At 42.8% G+C, this 24,728-nt stretch overlaps 1 protein-coding gene across 4 annotated transcripts in view; it reads left to right on the top strand.

The window, feature by feature from the left end:
* HYCC2 (hyccin PI4KA lipid kinase complex subunit 2) overlaps window positions 1-24,728 on the top strand; it is a 131,462-nt gene that overhangs the window by 49,188 nt on the left and 57,546 nt on the right. For all 4 annotated transcript variants that reach the window (XM_068245143.1, XM_068245146.1, XM_068245144.1 and 1 more), the window contains exons 2-4: window positions 4,700-4,814; window positions 20,875-20,951; window positions 23,545-23,646. In XM_068245143.1, the coding sequence (XP_068101244.1) occupies window positions 20,901-20,951; window positions 23,545-23,646 (153 nt within the window). In that variant the 5' untranslated portion in view covers window positions 4,700-4,814; window positions 20,875-20,900. The remainder of the gene's footprint in view (window positions 1-4,699; window positions 4,815-20,874; window positions 20,952-23,544; window positions 23,647-24,728) is intronic.

The following is a 24,728-nucleotide window of genomic DNA, read 5'->3' as shown; positions in this document are numbered from 1 at the left end:
GTTGGCGCTTTATAAATACAATAAATAAATAAATAAAATTGCCTATCTGAACTTTTGTGCATTTAATATGTTGGAAGTACCTGTCTGGCGGGATCTTGTAGTTCTGTATTCTGTATGGACACCAAAGCATAAATTTATTATCGCCGACGGTGAAATTTGGCATGAGATATTACTGATAGATTATCAGTAATATCTCCACGCCTAACACTAACCTCCCTCCCCCCTACTTTATAGTCCAACACTAACTTCCTTCTCCAGCACAAACACTAAACTACATCCCTCCTACCTTGTTGCCTAACCTACCTCTCCACGCCTAACACTAACCTCCTCCCCCCCCACTTTATACCTCAACACTAACTTCCCTCTCTAGCCGTAAAGGTGGCCACACACAATACAATAAAATAAACCGATTTAACGTCATTTCGATAAATCTGATTGAAACTCCTGAAAAAATCAAAAGCTTTTTTTCATTCAACTGAAAAATCGGTTCGGATTTCCCGTTTTATTTTTATCGATGCGGAATGCTGGAAATTTTTCTTCAATTTTTCTAAAGATTGTTTAGTGTGTGTTAGTTTGTCAATTTTATTAATATACACACCCTAGCATTTTTCTCAGTTTCCAATCATTTTTATCATAATTGGGGAATAATTTAACATATGTGTGTCATACATTGGTCATATTTTTGAAATGTTACAATCGGTCAGAAAAAATGATTGCAATTGTATGGTGTGTGGCCACCTTAACACTAACCTACGTCCCTTCTACCTTTCCTGCTACTTTTTAGCCAAACCCTAACAACCCATTCCACCCCAAGCACTAACCTACGCCCCCCACCTTGTCTCCTAACACTAACCTCCCTCTCCACCCCTAACACTAACCTCCACCCACTCCACCTTATTGCCTTACACTAACCTGCCACTCCACCCCTAACTCTTACCTCTGTCTCTACTACCTTATCTCTTAACACTAACCTCCCTCTCCATCCATAACATTAACCTCTAATCCCCGCTACCTTGTTGCCTAATACTAACCTCCCTCTCCACCCCTAACACTTCTGTCCCCACTACCTTATCTCCTAACACTTCTCTCCAACTATCTCCCTAACAATAACAACCTCCCTTGCTACCTTATTGCCTAACATGAACCTCCCTCTTCATTAACTTTGTTTCTTAGGCACTGCATTAAGACCTGCAATCTGTGCATTTACTATTCAAAATAAACCCCCTTGCAACTTAGATCTAGGTATTTAATTAAGAACTATCAGCAGTTTGGCACCTCCCCCTTATGGAATCCAAGACCTGTCAGCAAAGCGGGAGTGGCTCAAGAATGAAGGTAAGCTCTGCCCTTACCATTGATGTATTTTCTGGCAATTTCCCATGCCTGGTAGGCTGCCCAATAGTAGGAGTGGGGTTAATGTTGTTGTTCCGTGTCCCTGAAGGAAGAGCAATCAGATAAGCACACTTGCTCCTTGCAGTAGTATAAAGGGGTCCTCTGAGACCCATGCACATTAGCCCAGTGCATTAAAGTGAGTCTATAAAACACACTGGGAGTTGCAATATTTTATCCTAATGTATTTGGTTTTCTTTTCTGGGACGATCATCTTCATCAGCAGCCTTGATTGCAGTATGGTTCCTGTCTCATTCATGGAAGGCTTCTCCTCAGATTGTTTTGACAGGAGCCATACTGCAATATAATCTGCTAATAAAGATGGGGGTTCCGAAGAAGAACATGGAATTCTTCTGAATAAAATATTCTAATATTGTGCATTTTATACATTCTAAGTTTTACACCATGGGCAATATGTATGGGGTCTCGGGGGCATACATGGAAAAAAGGCACCTGAAAAAAAGGGTGCAGGAGATAGCTGCTAGTAGAATTCCGATAGTGAAACATTGGTAATCTTCACTGATATTTTACTATGACTAAATCTAACCCTACTCTAACACAGAACCCTCCCTCTACCTATGCCTATCCCTTAACTTCCCCCCCTCCATGTCTCCTAACCCTGAACAATCTTCCTCCCTGTGGTGGCACCTAAACCCCGCCCCTCCCCCGGTTGGTTTTTACTCCTCCCCTGCGGCAGAGCTGCGATTTTCAGCAATGAGTAAATTTGGGTGCTGGGTGTGCCTAAAAAAAAATAGCCTAACAACAGCGTTTGTATGGAGAAAAGGCTATCTGAAATAATCAAGTGATGGCTTTGCATGGCCATTATTGCTAGTGTGGACCTTTACATCTTCCATCTTTTTAGTTCATCTTGTTCCTGAGAACACAGTCCTGTTACTTTACTGTGGGAATTGGCTGTTGGCAATCCAGATGCATTGGATAAGATGTGACCATATAAGACAATGATCACAGGGTGATGGATGCAGAAGCACATTGAGCTACCATGGTAGTATGAGAGCAGCTCTGGCAAGGAGCCCACTAGGATAACCCATCCTTTCTACGGCAGGCCTGGCCAGGACATTACATCTGTCAGGATCATTTTATGGATGTTCATTGTTTTGTTGTCATACTGCACACATTGCCAACCGTTTATTCATGAATATACCAGACTTTATTGCACACAAATTATAATATAGAGAGTGGATGCCATTTTCCTTATTAGGGAATTTTTTACTGGGTTTTCTCTTACAGTGTGAATCTCATTGGTGGTGTGCTGACTGCTCACTGCACATGTACTTGGAAGAGAATGTTTAGAAGGACTATTATAAAACCTAAGCAGAATTTTCAGAAAAGAACATGACATAAATGCAGCGTCTCCAGGTTTTTGCTTTTCCTCTTTTGTTACTTTGGATAACTTTAAATAATACTTTAAAAGCATTTTGATATAACACAGGGTTTTCACATTCTTAGTCTAAAAATGATTTAGAAACACTGTGAATTTTCTGCGCAAAACTACTGGTTAAAGAATGCTGAAGAGCAAATAGGACTATTGCTTATAAAGGCTTTGTGGTATGTGGGACTAGGGGTGTGTTGGGGGTGGGACTAGAGGTGTCACAGGGGCGTGTCTAAAAGTTGGTTTCTGTATGCTAGGCTGAACTCTCTACTTGACTTTAGTTCTGCTTTAAAAGGAACCCGAGGTGTGAGGCCTATGTTAGCTGCCATATTTATTTCTTTATAAACAATACCAGTTGCCTGGCAGTCCTGCTAATCTTTCTGGCCAATAGGGTCTAAATCACACACCTGAAACAAGCATGCAGCTAATCTTGTCAGATTTGTCATAGACATTTGATCTGCATGCTTGTTCAGGGTCTAGGGCTAGGAGTATTACAGGCAGAGGATAAGCAGGACAGCCAGGCAAGGTGCATTATTTAAAAGGAAATAAACATGTCTGCCCCCAATTCCCTCTCCCATTTGATTCCCTTTAAAGTGGAGTGGAACTCTGTCTCCCCTTCTCAATCAGGTCAAATAGTATTAAAGACTTTTTTTTTTTTTACCCACCATAAGATTTTTGCCCCACTCAAATATTTAAAACCTGTATGACTGTATCCTACAAACATGCTTTCCAGTGGGTACAGCAGATTACTCCCTTATGCAAGCCATACACAGATCAATTGTGTCTTATTCCGTCCATTGATAAAAGTTTACAAATTGATTTCTAGTTGGCCAATTGGAAATATTGGTTTTGTTTGAATTGCACAGAAAAGTTCATATGTTTGTCAACCTTAGTCAAACTGGCTGTATTTCAGTTGAACATAGACTATTTGCCAAACAAATACATTCTGGCTAATCGTTCCCATGTTCACTGATCCTGAAAAATATTTCCATAGTGTGTACTGACGGGTTGTGTTGGACATTCTGCTTGTTGCCTAGTCTTGTTTTGGACAGATTTAATGATGCTATTAAACATCTGAATGTCTATTTTTAAAGGTGGCTATTAACGGTCCAATTTTAGCAAATAATCGACCTTCCCATCCCATAACTGTGATCAGTTTGGACAGTATGAATGGTGCCATTTGACAACAAACAATTTTTATCGGTTGAACTATCGTTTTGTTCTGCGGATCGATACTGCCTGAAGTGATCGGATTGGTTCTGTCTTCGGCCTGATTGATGCTCTCCGATCTATTCCTCCTAATCGCGATCATTGCATCAAAAGGTCAAGCACTCTAAAATTGCAGAGTTAATAGCCACTTTAAGTGAGATATCATGATTTTATGAGAGCACATTTAACATATGTACAGTAAGTAATATGCTCACTTTACAGGTGATATTTTTTAAGGCGAGAGCATTTTCTCTTTTATAATCATTTTAGTAAAGTTATCCATGAACACTGAATGCTGCACTCTTTCAAGATTACTATTCTCACCCATGTTATTATCTATGCTGAGCAGTTAAATGAAATCTAAAAATACTAGACCATTACTCTTAAAATAGCAGCTTCATCTATAACCTGTCAAGAGTTTTGCATGTTAAAATTTTTAGCAACTTTTTTCTATTAATCTTAGATCTGCTTAAATTGTCATCTTGTTTCTTAGCTAGTCCTAGTGAGCCTAGAACATTATTAAATAGTCTGGACAGAGTATTTTATAAACTGAAGTCAGCACTGTGGATATATTATTATACATTAACATGGTCAGAGAATGTGATATTATGTCATCACTGTTGGTGAAGCATGTTTCAGCAGTAGGAATTATTTTAATTATTTTATTTTATTTGCTCCAGATGTACTAAATATCCTCTTTTCTTTTTTTTGTAGAGGTCCAAGGGTCCCATAGACACCGATCCCATAGAAAGACACCAAATGCATTCCAGATATGAAACCCGCCACCTACCACTGCTCTGTGTAAAAAACTGATTTCCTTGTAATTCAGGTAAGGCTAAGCAGTGTACTGTGAATATTAACATGTATTCTTCTCAGTCTTGTTGTGCTTTAGTAGTTTACTATAAATTAAGTGTGCCCTATACTAGCGATGTAATGTACTTTGGGAGATTGTCAGCATTACTGACGATGGCGGTCTATTCAGAGAGTGGGTTAAACTGCTATAACATCTAATTTTAATGTAACTCTATAAAGTACTGTATACCTAAACGATTTGGTACTACTCATACTAAAATATTGCCTGAAATCCCCTTCTGTTCTACTCTGCAAGCATTAAAAATAGTGTGATCTATGCAAATGAGACAGTTGAACAGTAACATTTATCCTGTCCTGAAAAGCAAATTGAGACAAAACACTTATTTTTGGTTGAGAAAACACTGCTGATAGTTTAGCTTAGATGTATCAATGCTTGTATGAAAGAGACCTACCAAAAATAATGAGGTGGTAGATTCAACTCCGAAAAGGATCTACTGCTTCCATTATAAAAAATTAAGATAAAGAACAGAAAGAAATCAACCCGGTAACAATAAAAAGGCAAAAACAGCAGTCGCCACCAGCAATTCAGAGTATCTTATTGAAAGACCATGAGGAGCATCACATAGTGGGAAAATGAACAGCACTAATGTACTTGTGCAAAACAATGGAGCAGCTGATCATATAAATGTCCTGGAAACATCACATAGAAAAGTACATAACATTGGTCAGTGCAACCAATTTTGACTAGTATCATCAGTCAATAAGAGAATCCTCTTGTGAGTGATCTTCAGATTTGTAATCCCCCCCCACCACACCATACGGGGCATATTGAGAATTTCATTGGCTCCTGACCCTGTCATCACTGTAAGCCAATCCCACTGGCTCACATTGATGGCATAGCTCTGCTGTCATAGCGACGTCAGTGAGGGGCATGCGGCGATGGGAGAGCGGCAGGTCTATGCAGCGATTCGACGGAAAGCCCCTGGTTTTTTTTGTACCAGCAGTCTCTGGTCCATAAGGGGCCAGAGACTGCTGGTACACAAGTGATTAAATGTTACAAACACACTACTTCTAAAGTCTAGCTTTTTCTTTCTTTTGTTTCTCTACTATGTCTGTGCAGTTCTTAAAGAGGAACTCCAGTGAAAATAATACAAAAAAATGCTTCATTTTTTACAATAATTATGTATAAATTATTTAGTCAGTGTTTGCCCATTGTAAAAGGTTTCCTCTCCCTGATGTACATTCTGACATTTATCACATGGTGACATTTTTACTGCTGGCAGGTTATGTCACTGGAAGTAGATTACTTTTTTGGCAGTTGGAAACAGCTGTAAACAGCTATTTCCCACAATGCAACGAGGTCAGGACCATGGTCCTTACAGTTTCCTGTGGGAGGGGTTTCACCACAGTATCAGCCATACAGAGCCCCTTGATGATCCGTTTGTGAAAAGGAATAGATTTCTCATGTAAAAGGGAGCATCAGCTACTGATTAGGTTGAAGTTCAATTTTTGTTCACGGTTTCTCTTTAAGGTCTGTACACACGCTCTAGAAAAGATGCTGCAAACAACCAACCACCAAAGTCTCGGAAACCACTTTACTGGCGACATAGACAAATGCGGAGTCTTTCCAATGACGTCTGCCCACCAATACTGCAAATTACCTACTCTTTTAAATATTGCACGCGCAAGCAGGAGTGACATTATGCATAACAAACATACATTCTGTAGAACGTTGTTTAAGCGACATGGTTCATACGTGGCTGACTGCATGATATCTGCCCAACAGTTGTCTGAGTTGATTGCACGGTGAATTCTATTGTTTGTCGGATGTTTCAAATTATTTTTGGTGTGTGTGTGTGTGTGTGTGTGTGTGTGTGTGTGTGTGTGTGTGTGTGTGTGTGTGTGTGTGTGTGTGTGTGTGTGTGTGTGTGTGTGTGTGTGTGTGTGTGTGTGTGTGTGTGTGTGTGTGTGTGTGTGTGTGTGTGTGTGTGTGTGTGTATGAGACTTTATTAGTGAGCAGGGGAGAACACACCCTTAAATATGCTTTGAAATAACCTTTCTAGCTTACTGTTTTGTTTTTTCATAGCAATGGTGAGTATGTGATGCTTTTCCTATTGGGTACATACTACTAGAGTTATCCAAGCCTAATTTTCATCATAGTACCTCTTTAAGATCCGGCTTGCCCGATCTTTAACAATACCTTTCCGGCCCTTCAGTGCATTGTTTCTTACTGACGCTGCCCCATGAAGCCGCTCCGTTGTCTGACACACATCGCCCCTGCTACCTGCTCCATAGTAACAGAAGCATCGCTAGCCTCTAGGCCAGCCACATGTCTATTCAGACATGCTTCAAACTGTTGCCCAAATCTTGTGTCTGTGTACAACTCTGAGGCTTTCGATTTCAATAGAATTTAAGATTATTTCCTAATTCCTAATTTTTATGAAACTGAACATCCATTCTCCAAAAATGTTGCATAGAATATGGCTTAAGACTTTTGTGTACACTACCATTCATTCAGATGCAGTATGCATCGAAAGCAAAAGGATTTGCAGTGGCAGCACGTCTAGTTTGGACCAGACAGTCATCCCTGAGTTCAGTGGTCAGGAATATGCAGCAAAATATGACAGCCTGCCTCTGAACATAACCTGATGCCAGCCAAACACAACACCGAATGATTTGTGAATGCAGATGAAAACTGCTTTGTATAATCTTGCTTCCTGCCTTAGTCACAGGTGTGACTGCGAATAGAAATTCAGGGGACATATCTTAAGGAACAACTGATTTTGATGTCCTGTCAGATTTCGTTATCATCTGCGTGCCTTTTGAGGAGGTTTCACTTGACTTCCTGTCTTTGCCACAGGTGTCCTCATGAGCTCTGACAGCAGCAAGGAAAAAAATGCCATTTATTGTACACACATATGAGGAATGTTTCCCAGTCCCTTGGGTGGCATTGCTGGGCCGACACTGTATGAACGCGTTGCTAGCCTGCAGGCTAGCGACATGCTCTGCTGGAGGGGGCAGAGAACTGACGGAACCCTTACTGTGTACCGATTCTCAATGTTATGGATGGTTATGCTAATCATAGTTGTAAAAACAACTTTGGTTGTATGACAAAATAATGACATTAAAGGTGCCCATATATGGTACAATTTTTTTTTTTTTTCCAATTCGATCATTTAGTTCGATTATTCCATTACATTAAATAGAACGATTTTTCCAACATGTCTGATAAGATTTTTATAGAAAAAAATGGGCTAATTATTTGTCTGTCTTGATCGAAAAAATAAATGATTTTAAACTTTCATTCGATTCAATTGTTTTGGTTAAAAAACTGGAAAAATTTAATGTTTTTATTGTACCGTGTATGAGTACCATAAGAATGATCATTTCATTTTGATTATTGCATAGGAAATCTTTTAGATCACACTGAATCATGTTGATCATATTTAAATCAGCTGAACAAATAGTTTTGAGCCTTTTTAAAATTGTAATTTTTATTGTATTAATCTCAGTCTGGCACACATTATAAATTTGACAGCTGTCTAATATAAAGAAGTGCTTTCATTACGCAGGTTATTGCGTTTATCGTTTCGGTGCCAGCAGTTGTGCTTAGTTAAATGGTTCAGTTTATAAATGCATTGTCAGTCGATAAGCACATGCAATAAGTTTACCGTACTCTCTGTCTCGCCTCATCTTGCCTAAAATCTTTTCCAATAAATCACTTTGTGCAGATGCCATAATTTCTGGCTGAAAGATGAGCCAGCAGACACTATAGGTGAAGCAGAAATATGGATGATTGTATTGTGAATACCGTACAGCACAAAGGAGTGACAGTGCTGGAATAAGCTTGCATGTTTTATTCTGTTCAGGCTACATTAGATGGTATGGTGATTTTATATCCTACTTACACCCAGTCCGGGCCGCCCATGAAGAGGGGTGAGGGAGGTTCCTCAGGCGGCAATAGGGGGGGGGGAGGGGGGCGGAGCCCGCCTGGCCGTGGATGGGGGGACGCCGAGCTGGAGGGGGTAGCAGTCAGGAAGCGGGGCAGCGGGCGCAGTGGCGGGGATGGGGGTCTTACCTCCTTCTTGGCTGCTACCCCCTCCAGCAGGCTGCCTATTTCCCGGGGGCAATTATACTACCCATCAGGGGGCGGCATCCTCACAAGTTTGCCTCAGGCGCCAAAAAGTCTAGAACCAGCCCTGCTTGCACCAATCAATACTTATTCCAATTTAATTATACATCTGATTCAAAGTGAAACCAGCACCTTTTCAGTAAGGAGTCATTGGGCTGGACTCCTTAACACTGGCACTGCCTAGTGAGCACACCCTAGTGGCTGCAGCTCTGGTGCATTGAGTCCACCAGTAGAAAAGTGCAATATAAATGTTATTTGTCTTGTGTGGTCTCCTGTCCTTGGTCTATTAAGGAATGGCCACTTGTCCCCTTTCAGAAGCTTTTCTTTGTGTGTGCATGTTATTGGCAATTACGGTACTAACAAATGACATAGCGGTATTGCCAATAACGCACACAAGTTTTTTTTTTGTTTTTTTTTTCCTCTGTACACTCATTGGCCTGTGCTGCCTCTCCTACAGACACATACCTTCTACACGTTGTTCCTTCCTGAAGTCTTCCTCCACTACACACAATGCACTTGCTCCCTGGGAGCTCCTTTTGCCATCCCTTTTTTCCTAGCTCTGATTTCCTGTTGTTCATAATGCGCATATGATTACTATCTGCCTGTCCTTGTACTTATCTGCTTTTCATTGGCATTATCAATATCTGCTTGTGGTTGCTAATATCTAGATGTCATTGTAATTTGCCTGTTCAGAAGGTCTGCATGTCATTCAAACATCTTTGTTATTCTTAATGTTTGCATACCACTGGAAAGTGTGACTGTGTGTAAGTGGAATAGTGGATTTTTAAGAAAAACAAAATCACAGTACAAAAAGCCACACGTATTCCAGTTTCAGTGCAATATTCAGTTTTGCATTTACAATTTTTTTTTTCTATTTTTGATTTCTTTCTTTTTCCCTCTTTTATTCACTATTGTGCTTGCTTGTTTTGCCTTGTACTGTACACATATATTAACCCATTAGCAGCCACATACTGTATAGCAAAGCTATATGTGCACTGCAGGGCAGGTTTTTTTTTTTTTTTTTTTTTTTTATTGCCGCTGGGGAAGTGTGCAGGGATCTGTCACATTTACCTGATCTGGGGGGCTGGATCAGCTGTTCCTCTCCTCCACTGGCAGCGCTGCAATGCCGACCTCCTTTTCGGAGTTCCAATCACACGATATGACGTGAACGTAACCCAGGGGATGATGTCAGCATTGCAGTGTCGACTGGTGATGGAAGAGTCTCTTCCATCACCCTTTTTCCATCATTAGGGAGTGCTGCAGCGCTGACACCATCCACTGGCTTACGATCACGTCATATTATGTGATCAAAACTTCAAAGAGGATGGCGAGTGTGCAGTGCTGCCAGTGGATGAAGAGGAGCTCCCTGTGCAATTCTGCATTTAGCAGCTAAACGTCATATGCCATTTGAAGACGTCCTGGCACGCATTATCTATCTTGAGATAATGCTGGCAGGGCTGCTAATAGTTTAAAGGACCTCTATCGCAAAAAAATCATAACATTTAATATACCATGCACAATCACATTTTACTGGTTTTCGGGGGAAGGGGGGACACTCATGAACAGCGGCGGGAATGGGGTGCAGCGGCAGGCGCTTGAACAGCGGTGGGGTAAACAAATACTTAGCTGAATCCATCGCGTGTGTTCTCACTTCTTCCTTCCTCCTGTTCTTGTGTTCCATCTCCCTGTAACAGCGCCCAGGGGTCACTGTTACAGGGAGATGGAACACAAGAACCGGAAGAAGTGAGAACACATGCGATGGATCCAGCGAAGTGAGTATTTGTTTACCCCCACCACTGTTCAAGCGCCTGCCGCTGCATTCCAGCCCTGCCGCTCAGTGGCATAGCTAAGGAGCTGTGGGCCCTGATGCAAGTTTTACAATGAGGCCCCCCCAAGCACTCTATACATAACAATTGATACGACGCACCAAAACCAGCCAATGACAACTACAGTGTCAGGTGCAAGAAGGGGGTGGGGAACAGTTTGTTAATGATTACCACTATTCAAAGTATCTATAGAAGTGACTATTATCAGCACAGGACCAATAGAGAGCTAATACTGAAGTTGAGGGAGGGCCCTTTAGGGCCCCTCTGGCCCAAGGGCCCCGATGCGGTCGCTACCTCTGCACCCCCTATTGCTACGCCCCTGCTGCCGCTGCTTCCTGTCTCCCCTCCACCTGGCTACCTATACTGCGGGCACCTATTCCTGGCTACCTATACTGGCTGCAGCTATTCCTGGCTATCTGTACTGGCTGCACCTATTCTTGGCTACATGTACTGGCTGCACCTATTCTTGGCGACATATACTGGCTGCAGCTATTCCTGGCTATCTATACTGGCTGCATGTATTCTTGGCTACCTATACTGTTTGCACCTATTCCTGGCTACCTATACTGTTTGCACCCTTTCCTGACTATCTATACTGGCTGAAAATATTCCTTGCTATCTATACTTTCTGCACCTATTCCTGGCTATCTATACTGGGAGCACCTATACCTGGCTACCTATACTAGCTGCACCTATTCCTGGCTACCTATACTAGCTGCACCTATTCCTGGCTACCTATACTAGCTGCACCTATTCCTGGATACCTATACTGGCTGAACTTATTCCTGGCTATCTTTACTAGCTGCACCTATTCCTGGCTATCTATACTGGGGGCACCTATACCTGGCTACCTACCCTGGCTGCACCTATTCCTACCTACCTATACTACGGGTACCTATTCCTGGCTACCTATACTGGGGCACCTATTCCTGGCTACCTATACTGAGGCACCTATTCCTGGCTACCTATACTTGGCCACCTATACTGGCTGCACCTATTCCAGGCTACCTATACTGGCTGCACCTATTCCAGGCTACCTATACTGGCTGCACCTATTCCTGGCTATGTATGCTGACTACACCTATTCCTTGCTACCTATACTGGCTGCACCTATTCCTGGCTGTCTATACTGGCTGCACCTATTCCTGGCTGTCTATACTGGCTGCACCTATTCCTGGCTGTCTATACTGGCTGCACCTATTCCTGGCTGTCTATACTGGCTGCACCTATTCCTGGCTGTCTATACTGGCTACACCTATTCCTGGCTACCTGTACTGGCTGCACCTATTCCTGGCTACCTATACTGGGGGCACCTATACCTGGCTACCTATACTAGCTGCACCTATTCCTGGCTACCTATACTAGCTGCACCTATTCCTGGCTACCTATACTGGCTGCGCTTATTCCTGGCTATCTTAACTAGCTGCACCTATTCCTGGCTACCTATACTGGGGGCACCTATACCTGGCTACCTATGCTGGCTGCACCTATTCCTAGCTACCTATACTACGGGTACCTATTCCTGGCTACCTATACTGGGGCACCTATTCCTGGCTACCTATACTGGGGCACCTATTCCTGGCTACCTATACTGGGGCACCTATTCCTAGCTACCTATACTGGGGTACCCATGTGTGGCTGCCTATACTGGGGTACCCATGTCTGGCTACCTACACTGCGGGCTACCTATACTAGGGGTACCGATTCTTGGCTACCTATTCCTTGCTACTTCTTCTGGGGGCACCTATACCCAACAAGCTATACTGGTGGCACCTATACAGGGGGGGGGGGGGGTTGGAGCCCTGTAAAAGCAGGGCGGGAGGTCTGGGTGCTGCCAGCATTGACATATGTCGTAATAGGAATTACAGCTATAGCAGTGCTCAGTGAGTAATTTGGTCGCCTTTAAAAGACAAAGCACTAATTACTATAAAAATGTTGTAATTCGTTAGCTGAAAGCCGGATTATATCTTTCACCACTTTCCACGGTGACCTGGAGGGGGAATAGTATTTAATGCCTCCAGGACATTTTCAGGAGCAGGTTAGCCATTTTACAGCTTTACACTGGGATGGGGAGCACATTTTTTTAATGTAACGGTGCCTGAGTCCAAATAATTGTTTAATAATGTAATACCATCAAACCGTGGTGTGGTGTTTTGTTTTTTTGTTTTTTTTAAGGGGGGTGGGGGGTTGTTTTTTACTGTTATCATACCATGAATATTCATACCGTTGCAACCCTATGTGTACACATATTTATAGGAAGTACCGTTCTCCCATAGTAAACTGCACTATAAAATGCTTTTCTCCTATGTTGCTATCACTTACAGCAGTCAGTAAAAATCTGGCAGGTTTTGGACTTGTCCATCTCCACAGGGGATTCTCAGGGTTACCTTTATTCCTTACAAAAGTATTCCCTGGTAAGGATAAAACAAACATACAGGCCTACTTATTTACACACTATTTTGGCAGTTGGACTGAGCAACTGCTGTTAAGTGCTTTTGAAAGCCTAAGAATCTCCCATGAGGAGATGGACTAGTTCAAAACCTGTCAGTTCTGTAAGATTTTTACTACCTACTGTAAGCAACAGCAACATATGAAAAAAGTAATTTATATTGCATTTTAATCTGGGACAAATGTACTTTCTATAAATATGTGTACATACGTATTTAAAATGTTTAAATATTTTCACTATAGTAAACCTTTAATGATCATCCGTGACACGAGAACTTCTAAATGTCCTGACCTAATGTAAACCGTGCTGAGTTGTGAAACGACTTGCACTTAAAGAGAAACTCCGACCAAGATTTGAACTTTATCCCAATCAGTAGCTAATGCCTCCTTTTACATGAGAAATCGATTCCTTTTCACAAACAGACATCAGGGGGCGCTGTATGACTGATAGTGGTGAAACCCCTCCCACAAGAAACGCTGAGGACCGTGGTACTCCTGGCAGTTTCCTGTCTGTGAACCTTGTTGCATTGTGGGAAATAGCTGTTTACAACTGTTTCCAATTGCCAAAAAAAGCATGCAGCAGCTACATCACCTGCCAGCAGTAATAATGTCACCATGTGATAAATGTTAGAATGTAAATTAGGGATTTAAAAGATTTTACAATGGGCAAACACTGACTAAATTATATACATAATTATTGTAAAAATGAAGCACTTTTTTTATTATATTATTTTCACTGGAGTTCCTCTTCAAATCACACAGTACTTCTTATAAGCATACAGATTGATATGCAGTAATATTCTGATCTTTGTTTCCTAGTTCCCTAATAGAGCAGCCTAGTCAAAACTAGCTTATTTTATCAAGGTATGGCATTATGAATAATGGCTGATGGCCAATGCATTCCATGTAGATCAGTGGTTCCCAACCTGGGGGCGATCGCCCCCCAGGTGGGCGATTTGGGTTCTAAGGGGGGCGGTAAATTTGTGGGGGGCGACAGGGGGGCGATCAGTATGGAAAGGCAGAAAAACTAAAGTGTCGCAGTGTCACTCGTTTTTAAGAAAATTATGGGCAAAAAATATGATCTGTATAAAATATGCAAGTGTGCATGATAGAGTTGCGTAATTCCTCAGGGCTCGTTGGTCATGCGCCGGTGTAATGCCAGATATTGCAGCCCGGAAGCAGCCTTCCTCACTGAGTATCGCGCATGCTCAGTTGGAAGTTAGATATTATTTACCTGAAATATCTCTGCTACCGCACCACGTACACTCCCGAAATTTTCAGGGGAGGGAGGGGACCCCCAGATCTAGCTCTGTGTCGAATTGCAGCCCCCGAGCCCCGCTAGTTCCCGAGATAGGTTTGCTGCAATCAGTCTCGGGAACCAGTGGGGCTCGGGGGCTGCAATTCGGCACAGAGCTAGATCTGGGGGTCCCCTCCCTCCCCTGAAAATTTCGGGAGTGTACGTGGTGCGGAAGCGGAGACATTTAGGATGTTTTACGTGGCTGCACAATTTAATGGGATGCAGGCTCCTACTGCGCATGCGGGGCTGCACAACGTGCGGGGCTGCAATAGCTGACATTACACCGGTAAGGGAATTGGCGCAAAGTAGTTGAGTCACCGGCTATTTTTAGCTGGCAAGGTCACAGCGCTACCCCCTCCACTGGCACCACCACCTGGCGTAAGGGTATACCGTACTAAGGGGTGATACCTCATAAAAGGTTGGGAACCACTGATGTAGATAGTGGTTTTTTATTCTAGTGAATAGTTGCAGAAATAAATGGGTTAATGTCTCACAGCAGAACACCAGACCTGCAGAGCAAAATGCAGGTGTTTGCTTCTCCCTGGACAGTCTCGTCTTCTCTTGTTTGGGTGCACCAAGAATAGAATTCCTTTTTTTCTTCTCCATGGTTTGTAGGCTCTCGTTAGCTGAGAATGGCTAAGTATGTACTCTGTTGGAGTTGTGCTGCAATTACACTAAGCCCTGCAGTTCAGTGTGTGTCTTTTTTTCCACCAAGGAAGATCCCCTTTCACTTGTACTCATGTATTTTTAAAATGCTGTGTTGCATCTTTTTCTTTTCTATAAAACTCTGAAAGTAGCGGGAGAGAACAGTTCAATTTCATAAAATGTAACCTGAGCTTTTAACTAACATACGCACCCACTAACTCATGATAGTAGTAGTTATAACTATAGTAAACATTTTTGTTATTCTAATCTCTGCATGAAAAATTAAAGCTGTGTACATAGGTAATCTTGCTTAAGGTGGCCACACATGATACAATAAAATGATCCAATTTTACAGCAATTCGATAAAAACGATTGTATTGTCCGAAAAAAGTCGAAAGCTTTCTTATCATTCGACTGAAAAATCAGGATTTCCTGTTTTTTTTCTATTTATATCGATCCAGAATGCCAGAGATATGTAAATGTTTTTAAAGATTGTATGGTGTGTGTTAGATTGTCAATTTATCAATATACACACCCTAGCAATTTTCTCAGTTTCCAGTCAGCTTCAGTGTTCTCCCCAGAATTTTTTTACAGGCGGGTGGCATGAAAAAGTTGCCGGGTGGTGTGAAAAAGTAGCTGGGTGGGGCAATATGAGAGAATGCTGGGCTGGTGATTCTGTGCCCTACTCTGCTTATAGCATAGGAAAAGATTAGCCGATGAAAGCCGGGTGCTGACCAAAAGTAGCCAGGTGGAGCGCCCGGCTAAAAGAGCCTGGGGAGAACACTGAGCTTTATCATAATTGGGGGAAAAAATGTAACATAGGTGTGTGTAACATTTCAAAAATATGACCAATGTACCAATCAGTTAGAAAAATTGATTGCAATTCTTAAATTAAACAGATATTTAAAAAATTGTATGTTGTGTGGCCACCTTTACTCAAGCGTGCAGCTTGAAAGAAAGACATTATTTTGCTCTTTGAGCACTGGCAATTTCTCTTAGGGATTTAGGGGTTTTAAGGGTTTGAACAGCTTCCTGTCCCATTTGCTTATATCCTGGCCTCTGCATTATTGCAGAAGCTGAGATTTGATGTCATTAGGGGACCTCTCTGCATGTCCATACACAATATGGAACCCACCAGGGCTCAAGGGCACATATTTCTACTACGGTAGTGATGTAAAATGGTACCTCCCCAGTAGACTTTTGTCCCCCAATTAGAGAATGTGCTCGTTTTTGGTAACAGTCCTCTGTACAAATCTACCACTTCTTTTTAGCAATCTATTTCATTGGATTAGTTTGTCTGAATGATGTTATTGCGTTAACACCTGTAAAGTAGAAGAAGAGAGAAGAGTTAAGCTAGCTAGGCCAACAGGCACCTGAAACAGCTCATGATCACTTGCTTCCCAAATCAGTCTCAGTGCTGCCCCAACTGGTTGCAATGAGCTTTCAGTAGAACTCTGATCTAGAATCCATTGGACTGCCCTGTTGAACCTCTTACAGTACAAATAATGCATCAATATATCTCACACCTCTCCTCCTGCTCTCTTTTTTGATCTGCCCACACTTTGTCAATAACTGGTCTTAAATCAATTGAGGCAGGGAACACACTTGACTTTCAGTTTTCTGCGCGCGTTTTTCTGCATACATTTTCTGCACGTCAAGTGTGTTTCTATGCAGGAAACCGCGCGTTTTTTCACAGCAGCTAATGTAATTGATACAGAAAACTGACATTCTGCATTATGATTCTTCACATTTTGTCAGTTTTTTTTTCTGCATGCAAAAAACACATTGAGGGCCCTTTTCCACCAGCGCGTTTGCGCTGGCTGAATCGCAAAACCGCAAACCGCTAGCGATTTTACAATCGCTACGGTTTGCTTTTTAACATAGGAATCGTGGTAGGTCATTTCCACTACCGCGATTCGCTTTTGTCGGGAACGCGAACGCGCGGCGGAGCGATAATTGCCGCGATTTTGCTATGCAGTGCATAGCATAGCAAAATCGCGGCCGCAAACGTCGGGGGAATCGCCGGTTTTGCGATTCAGCAATCGCTAGCGTTCAGCGTGAACGCTAGCGATTGCAGGTGGAAAAGGGCCCTAAGGCTCCCTGCACACTGCAAATCCGATTTGCGATTCCGATTTTTCCTGAATGCTATCAACACAAAAACGCAGAAAAAACAGAGCATGCAGTAAAGATAATCGGAATCGGGTGTAAAAAAAACTATTCGGAATCGCATGCAGTGTGCAGGGAGCCTAAGTGTGAACTAGCCCATTGATTAACATGAGTTCTCAGTTTTTCTGTGCAGAAAACGCGTACGAAAACTGTGAGCTGTCAGCTGTGAGTTGCTTGCTGGTAAAATCAAAGTAATCAGACAAGCCCGAAAGTTCATCACGTATATTGCCACATTGAATTGGCGTTGCAAAAACTTATGCATACATTTTTATAATTTATTTTTTTTACATTTTGGGATTTTATTTGTTTTAGGGCCTGTTTCCACTAGAGCGAATCCGCATGCGTTGTCCGCATGCGGATTCGCATAACCAATACAAGTGGATGGCCCTGTTTCCACTTGTCAGTTTTCTTCTGCGTTTTTCTGTGCAGGATTTTTCTGCACGGTAGAGCCTGCAGAATTCGCCTGCGTGTGGAATGCAGGCGAATCGCAGGCAATGTATTTAATAGGGAAATCGCATGCGTTTTTTGCATGCATTTTTTCCCGCGATTTCGCATGCGATTTCGCATTGAAAGTAATGTTAAATGACACAGGCAGTGACATGGTTAAAATCGCATATACCCTGCCTATGCGAAATCGCGGCAAAAACGCATGCGAAATCGCATCTGCATGCGATTTCGTCAGCGGTGCTATGCAGCGATTCCGCACCGCACTAGTGGAAACGGGCCCTTAAAGTTTTTTTTTGTTTGTTTGTTTTTGTTTGTTTTTTTTAGTTCAGACTCCCATTTTAAATACATATGAAAGCACACTTACATTAATTACCAATGGGCAAGTTTTCTGCGTTAGATTCTGTACTTACTGTACTGTTAGCAAAACCTATATTTAAAGTACTTGGCTGCTTGGCTCGCCTACCTTGTCCTCCAGCTACTTGTGACAAAGTGGCAATTCCTTCCTTGTCACAGAGCAGACCATCTGACTGAGTCCACCTCTCAGTGCTTGAGAGATGAAAGCAGACCATACGTTTAGGCAGGGAGCAGACTCATTAGAATTGCATGCATGCATTTATGATGCTGTCAGATTGTTCTGTCATCCAGCATACAGCCTCCTCGTGTTCTAGTTTACAACCCATGTAATTCTGCGAGGGATCGGGAATCAGTTTGCAAAACCATCCTGACATAAGCGATGTGAATGTGCATTCTTGCTACATCTGCTGCTGCGGACCTGTTTGAAAACAGCAGCAGGCCCTAAGGGCCCGTTCAGATCACAAATGCGGATGGCCATGTGTGCGGAACACATCGCGTACGAACGCACGCCATCCGCGTTTGTGTGCGTTGCGTGGCTGATCCCATCACTGAAAAGTGAATGGGACAGCCGTGCGTTTTGACAAAATCTGCGTGCAGCATGCGTTTCCGGATCGCACAGGTCTGGAGTGCATGCAGTGTGAACATCAGACAGTGCACTCTATGCACTGTCTGTCGTGCGTGTCGGCCTCCTGCACGCGTTTCCAAAACGCGGCTGGAAACGCGTGCAGTCTAAAGAAAACTTAGGTTAACACTCTAGAACTTCATCAGGTATGTTCCTCTAATTTTCCTGAATGTCTTTGGAGCTCTCACTTGGGCAGGGCCGGATTTACCATAAGGCATTGTAGGCACATGCCTACAGTCACCTGATAATGGAAAGGCGGCTCACTCTCCTCCCCGAGAGCCTCCCTCACTCCTTCCCTGTGCAGAGTCCTGAATGGAGTGGAGTGTGAATGAGAGGTTACTCACTCTGCTCTCAGCATTCCACTGATGAGATCTCCCTTCAGTCATGGGCACCCCTAGCTACCAGTACTTACTACTAAGGTTCCTCTGGCTACCTAATACTGAGGGGCACCTATATCTACTTGTAGATACCTATGACAGGCAATGGTAGTAAGGGAGAAGTGACAGCTAGGCCAGCCAGCACTCTTGCGGTGCAGTTCGGCGAGGGTTTGTAGGTTCATGGAGGGCAAAGTCTAGGGTGCCAGGACATCTGTGCCTATAGGCTCCTGTGAGGTAAATCCGGGCCAGCACTTGGGACTTGGAATTTGCAAATTGCTGTCTACTGCTCCTCTGTTGGAACTACACTACAACCCTTTACATTGGTACTCTGAACCCTTCTGACCAGAAGACAGGGAGTTGATATGAGTGCATTTGTGGTTTAAATTACATGTTCAGACTCCTCAATCCTTTTCACTGACAATATTTGATTGGTAGCTTCAATTTAAAGGAGCCCTTGAATGAAAAGTGCTCAGCTCAACTTTCAAAATAAAATAATGTGAACACCAATAGAGAGACTAGCCAGCATCTTTGTATACATTTCTTCCAAGGTTACTTTTGTAAAGAATAAAGGCAATACTGTAAATTCACTCTCCCCTCCCCTCCTCCCCCATGAAGAAATGGACCAGTCAAAATCTGTCAAATCGCTGAGATTTTTCCTGCCCGCTGTAAGGGACAGCAACATGGCAAAAAAAAGTAATTTCTAGTTAATTTTTCTCTGGGACAAATGTACTTCTTCTTTGTATGTGTACTTATGTATTTGAATTTCTACCCTTTTTCAAGATGGTGGTCTTTTAATAAGTTTTTTCTTTTAACTGTTTAAGTTGTGAAAGGAACCTAAAGTGACTGCACAATTGTATAACTACAGGTGAGCCAAGGTAAAGGGGGAAGGTACCTACAACCTGTAGGTTCCTGTCCTCCATCTGTATTACAGTCGTAGCCAAGCTGGTATGTCTGTTCATATCTGATCATCTGGCACGTCAAAAGGAGCTGATCCAAATAATGCGCCAGCCGCATCTTACCAAGTGACACAAATCCCACCCACCTTTCTATGTCATGGACTCTTACATGCCAGGGAGGGAAAGGTTGATGGGATTTGTTTCTCTCTGAAGTAGAAGGCCCTTTCACTGTGTCTGGGTTAGCTCTGACGTGAAGCACAGTTCATTGGAGGTGATACAAGTGCACGCATGATGGTGGGGATGGATCTCCCAGATCATAATCTACTTAGGCCACATGCAGTTAACCACTTTTGTGGGCACTACAATACCTCTCTGATATGGCTGAGTATTTTAAATTATTAAATGTTCTTATTTTGAGTAAATATATTTTAAGGATCTGCCTTCACATTGTGTTGTGATGTCTGCATTGATTAACACAGTCACACATTAGCCTTCACCATTTAAATAATTCAGTGAAAATTCTTAATGTTTGCCAGATGACAGAAAATACTCTCTTGCTTCCTCTTGTTCTAGGTAGCAGACAGCTCATATAGGTCATTTCACAGGACACGAAGCATGGCAGAAAGCCAACAATAGTTTTTAGGCCAAGTGGTGTAAGGTCTCCAACAGAAGTGTCTATAGATAGTACAATCAAAGCACTGACATTAACCTTATTGGCTTAGCTTGTGATTACAATTCACACCAGTCTTCAAAACAATGTTGATTCCCTTATTTAAACATAAAGTACAAATTTGCTTTTTATTTCGGAGAAGACTGACAATGGTCCTCTGAAGTAATTAGTTACTAAAAATGTGGTCTTTTCTTAGTGAAGAGCAGTGGACGTGGTGAGAAGATGCTGGGATCTGAACGTGGAGTAGTAGAAGAATGGCTCTCGGAATACAAGGTAATTTCTTGGATTCCAACCAGATGTGTCATGAGATTGTTGCTTCTCTTAGAAAACAAGTTACAACGGACACTTCTAGTTTGGTTTTCTTATAGCTAATCTTATTTTGAATTCTTTCTTTTTTTTAATCCCCCATTTATTTGTTCATTCTCATCTTCTTCTGTCAAGTGCTTCATATTATTAGATTCTGCATGAACCTCATATTGCCTACATGGAGATGGAGACAGGCATTTCAGTGCTGCTGTGTACATGTTTTTCTCCTTAGTTTATCGCTTTAGATATTGATCTAGCAGTACCATTCAAAAGAACGGTGGATGGATTTGGGCAATTTCCTGCTACATATGGGATTAGAAAGGAAATGCGTTGCTCTTGCACACACACGCACACACACACGCACACGCACACGCACACGCACACGCACACACACACACACACACACACACACACACACACACACACACACACACACACACACTAAAGAGTGTAAACTAGATAAAAATGAAATTAAGATATCTAATTAAAGGCTAGGTTCATGGTTGGGGGTGAGAGGTCCAGGACCCACCCGCACTTCCCTCTGGGTATGGCATGGTGAGAGAGACTGGGGCCCCCGGCTGTCATGCGAATGATTGTTTGTGATTTTAGGTTCATGGTGGTCAGTTGCATTACATGTGTTATAAGTGTGAACTGCAATGGAGACTGGACATATAATTTAAAGTGGGCATGAACTCAGTATTTCCCCTCTGCTCTAAAAGATACAACAGCATAATAACTTTTAAACAAAAAACATTTATTTGTTACACCTGGTACAAATACTAAAATAAATCTGCAGTGTTTCTACTTCCTGATTCATGGAAGCAGACATATCCTCCTGTGCTTTCAAATCTGCTATCTGCCATTTCTCTTGTGGCAGTCATATGACACCGAGGGGAGCAGATTACAATTTGTGATTAGACACAAATGAGGGGAGATTAAACAGGCTAAACCCTCTAAATAGTTAAAGGGCCCATTTCTGTATGTATTTCTTCAGTCCTGTGCAAGAGTTTAGGTCCACTTTAATACAAATCCTGCATGCAGCGAGTTAGAATAACGCAGTCCAGAGTTGACATGCAAAATTATTCTGTAACGCAACTGACCACTGTGAACAGTGCTTAACAAATTTTGTGGTATTCTCTGTTGCCCTGTATTATTTGATGGACCAATAGTGGAGTATGCTTGCATCACTGATCAGGGCCAAGTTTAAGAATATTTCTACAGTATAAGAAATAGTTAAAATTACACCTGCCCTTTCATACAATCTATATCTGGGATTGTTATGGACAGATGCTGAGGTTTGAAAATTCTGTAAGGCTGGCTTCACACCAGGACGTTGCGTTTTAGGGGACGTTAAGGTTGCATAACGTGCCTCTAACGCAACGCCTGGTGGGGTTGGAGCAGGACGCTACCAAGAGCCGCGTTACAAGCAGCTCTTGGTGCGCCTGCTCTGTCGGAGGCACTGCGGAGACCACGTGAGCGGAGCTCTCCGCATCACATGGTTCCGCCAGCCAATCAGGGGCCGCTCCAAGAAGAAAACACTGCAAGTACAGTGAATATTAAGTAGCCATGTGCCTGGCTACGTAGCGGCCTCTCCCCGCCTCCTCTCCGCCCCCAAAATAAAAAACCCACCCGTACTGAGCATGTGAAAACAGTCTAAAGTACTGCATGCAGTACGTTATCAGGACGTGCTGCGTTACAATGTAACGCAACGTGGGCACTGTGAACAGCCCATCGATTTTTCATTGCTGTGCGGTGGGGTGTGTTACAGGCTGCTCTAACGTGCGCCTGTAACGTCCCACTGTGAAACCAGCCTAAAGGTAGCATTAAAATATATCAGCGTAAATATGAGGGGAACACAGTCAAGGGAGTTGTACTAGTGATATAATTGTTCTAGAAAATAAATACCCCATTTCTGCCATACCACAATGTCTGGTAGTTTGTTTGGCAATGGAAGTACGTGGCTGTTCTAGAATTGCCTCAGAATGGTACACATCCACTCCCAAGTGCCGCATACACTGCCACAACCGGCAGAATCGCAGCATATCTTCCCTGTATGTGTATGCTGCCACTTCAGCATAGTGTGAACCGAGCCTGAAAAGCTTTCTATAACCAGTCATATGTCATAACCATGTATATCACATAACCGTTAGCAGTCTGCAACTTGTCAGATCACTTTCTTAAAGGAGAACTCTGGGATATACCAAACAATGGTACCCCCTTGTTATATCAGCTATTGCTAATCATTTTCTTAATATTATTTTTATACTTTATAATTTTTTTAAACACTGTGTACCCTGGAGTGGAAAAAAACAGGATTAATTTTTACTCCTCCTGTCCTGTCACATCTCCAATTTAGAAATCCGTTGCAGTGTGTGCAGTGTGTGCAATTCAGTGTAGACTTATCTTAGACTTACCTTCAAGCTAGGTAAGAAAAAAAACACCAAAGCATTATAGTTTATAAAAATGCTTATCTGGTATCAATTAAACACGTGCTAAAAAAGGTTTTCTTTGTTCATGTTTACTCAGTAACAAATGTATAATATTTCAATTGGTTTAACAGGTATTACCTGAAACACAGCTTGCTGCTTATGCTGCAACTCTTCATCGGAAAAAGACTCTTGTATCTGCACTGTATAAAGTTATTCAAGACCCAAACAACGAGGCAAGTTTTTGTCCTTTTTTTTTTTTTTTCTTTTTTTTTTTTCTTGCTAGATGTTTTGTTTTGTTCCCAAAAGCAGAGGCCATCTTAAATGACAACTGAAGCGAGAATGATATGGAGGATGCCATACTTATTTCCTTTTAAGCAATACTAGTTACCTTGTAGCCCTGCTGATCCTCAGCCTCTAATAGTTTTAGCAATAGACCCTGAACAAGCAAATCTGACAAGATTAGCTGTGTGCTTGTTTCTGGTGTTATTCAGACACCACTGCAGCCAAATAGACCAGCAGGGCTCCCAGGCAACTAGTATTGTTTAACTTGTTGCCGACTCAACGCCAATTGCCGTAAAGTCTTGGGGGCGGAGTTGGCAGGGGATTGCGTGCATTCCCGCTTGAATGATAGAGCCCCGCTCCGTCATCAGTCTCCCAGCGGCAATCGCTGCTAGGAGACTGTTAGATGGTGAAACTGCTGTCTATTTGCATTGTACATCGCTGCAATCTACGACAGCGCTATACTGGGGACAGCTGTGTGACACTGCTGTCCCCATATGAGGCTCAGGAGCGATCCGCTGTCATTGGCTGAAGCCTATGACAGCCAATCGCTGTCATTGGCTGGCGGGGGGAGGGAGGGAGGGTGGGGGAAAAAAATCAAAAACTACATTTTCCGGTTTATTAATTATTAACCACTTCAGGATTCTGCATACACATAAGTACGCCCCTGAAACCTGAAGCAGTTTCCATGCGGGCGGCTGTTCCATGTCAGTTCACGGAGGGTGTCTCCGTGAACACCCTGCGAGCCTCCGATCGCGGCTCGCAGGGTAAATGTAAACATGCGGGGAAGATCTTCCCCGCTGTTTACATACATACGGGCCGTAGAGGAAATTGGCGATCCCCGGCCTCTGATTGGCCGGGCATCGCCGGCATCTGATAGGCCGAAGCCTATCTGAGGCGGCGCAGGACGGATTTCCGTCCTGCGCAGCCCATAATGAAGAGGGGAGGGAGGGAAGTAGACAGAGGGAGGAATAGCGCTGCGGAGGGGGGCTTTGAGGAGCCGCCCCCCGCTAGGCACAGCAGCGTGGCGGCGATC

The sequence above is a fragment of the Hyperolius riggenbachi genome, chromosome 7 (genome assembly GCF_040937935.1).
Source record: "Hyperolius riggenbachi isolate aHypRig1 chromosome 7, aHypRig1.pri, whole genome shotgun sequence".
Classification (NCBI taxonomy): Eukaryota; Metazoa; Chordata; class Amphibia; order Anura; family Hyperoliidae; genus Hyperolius; species Hyperolius riggenbachi.
This window is presented reverse-complemented; position numbering and strand designations above follow the sequence as displayed.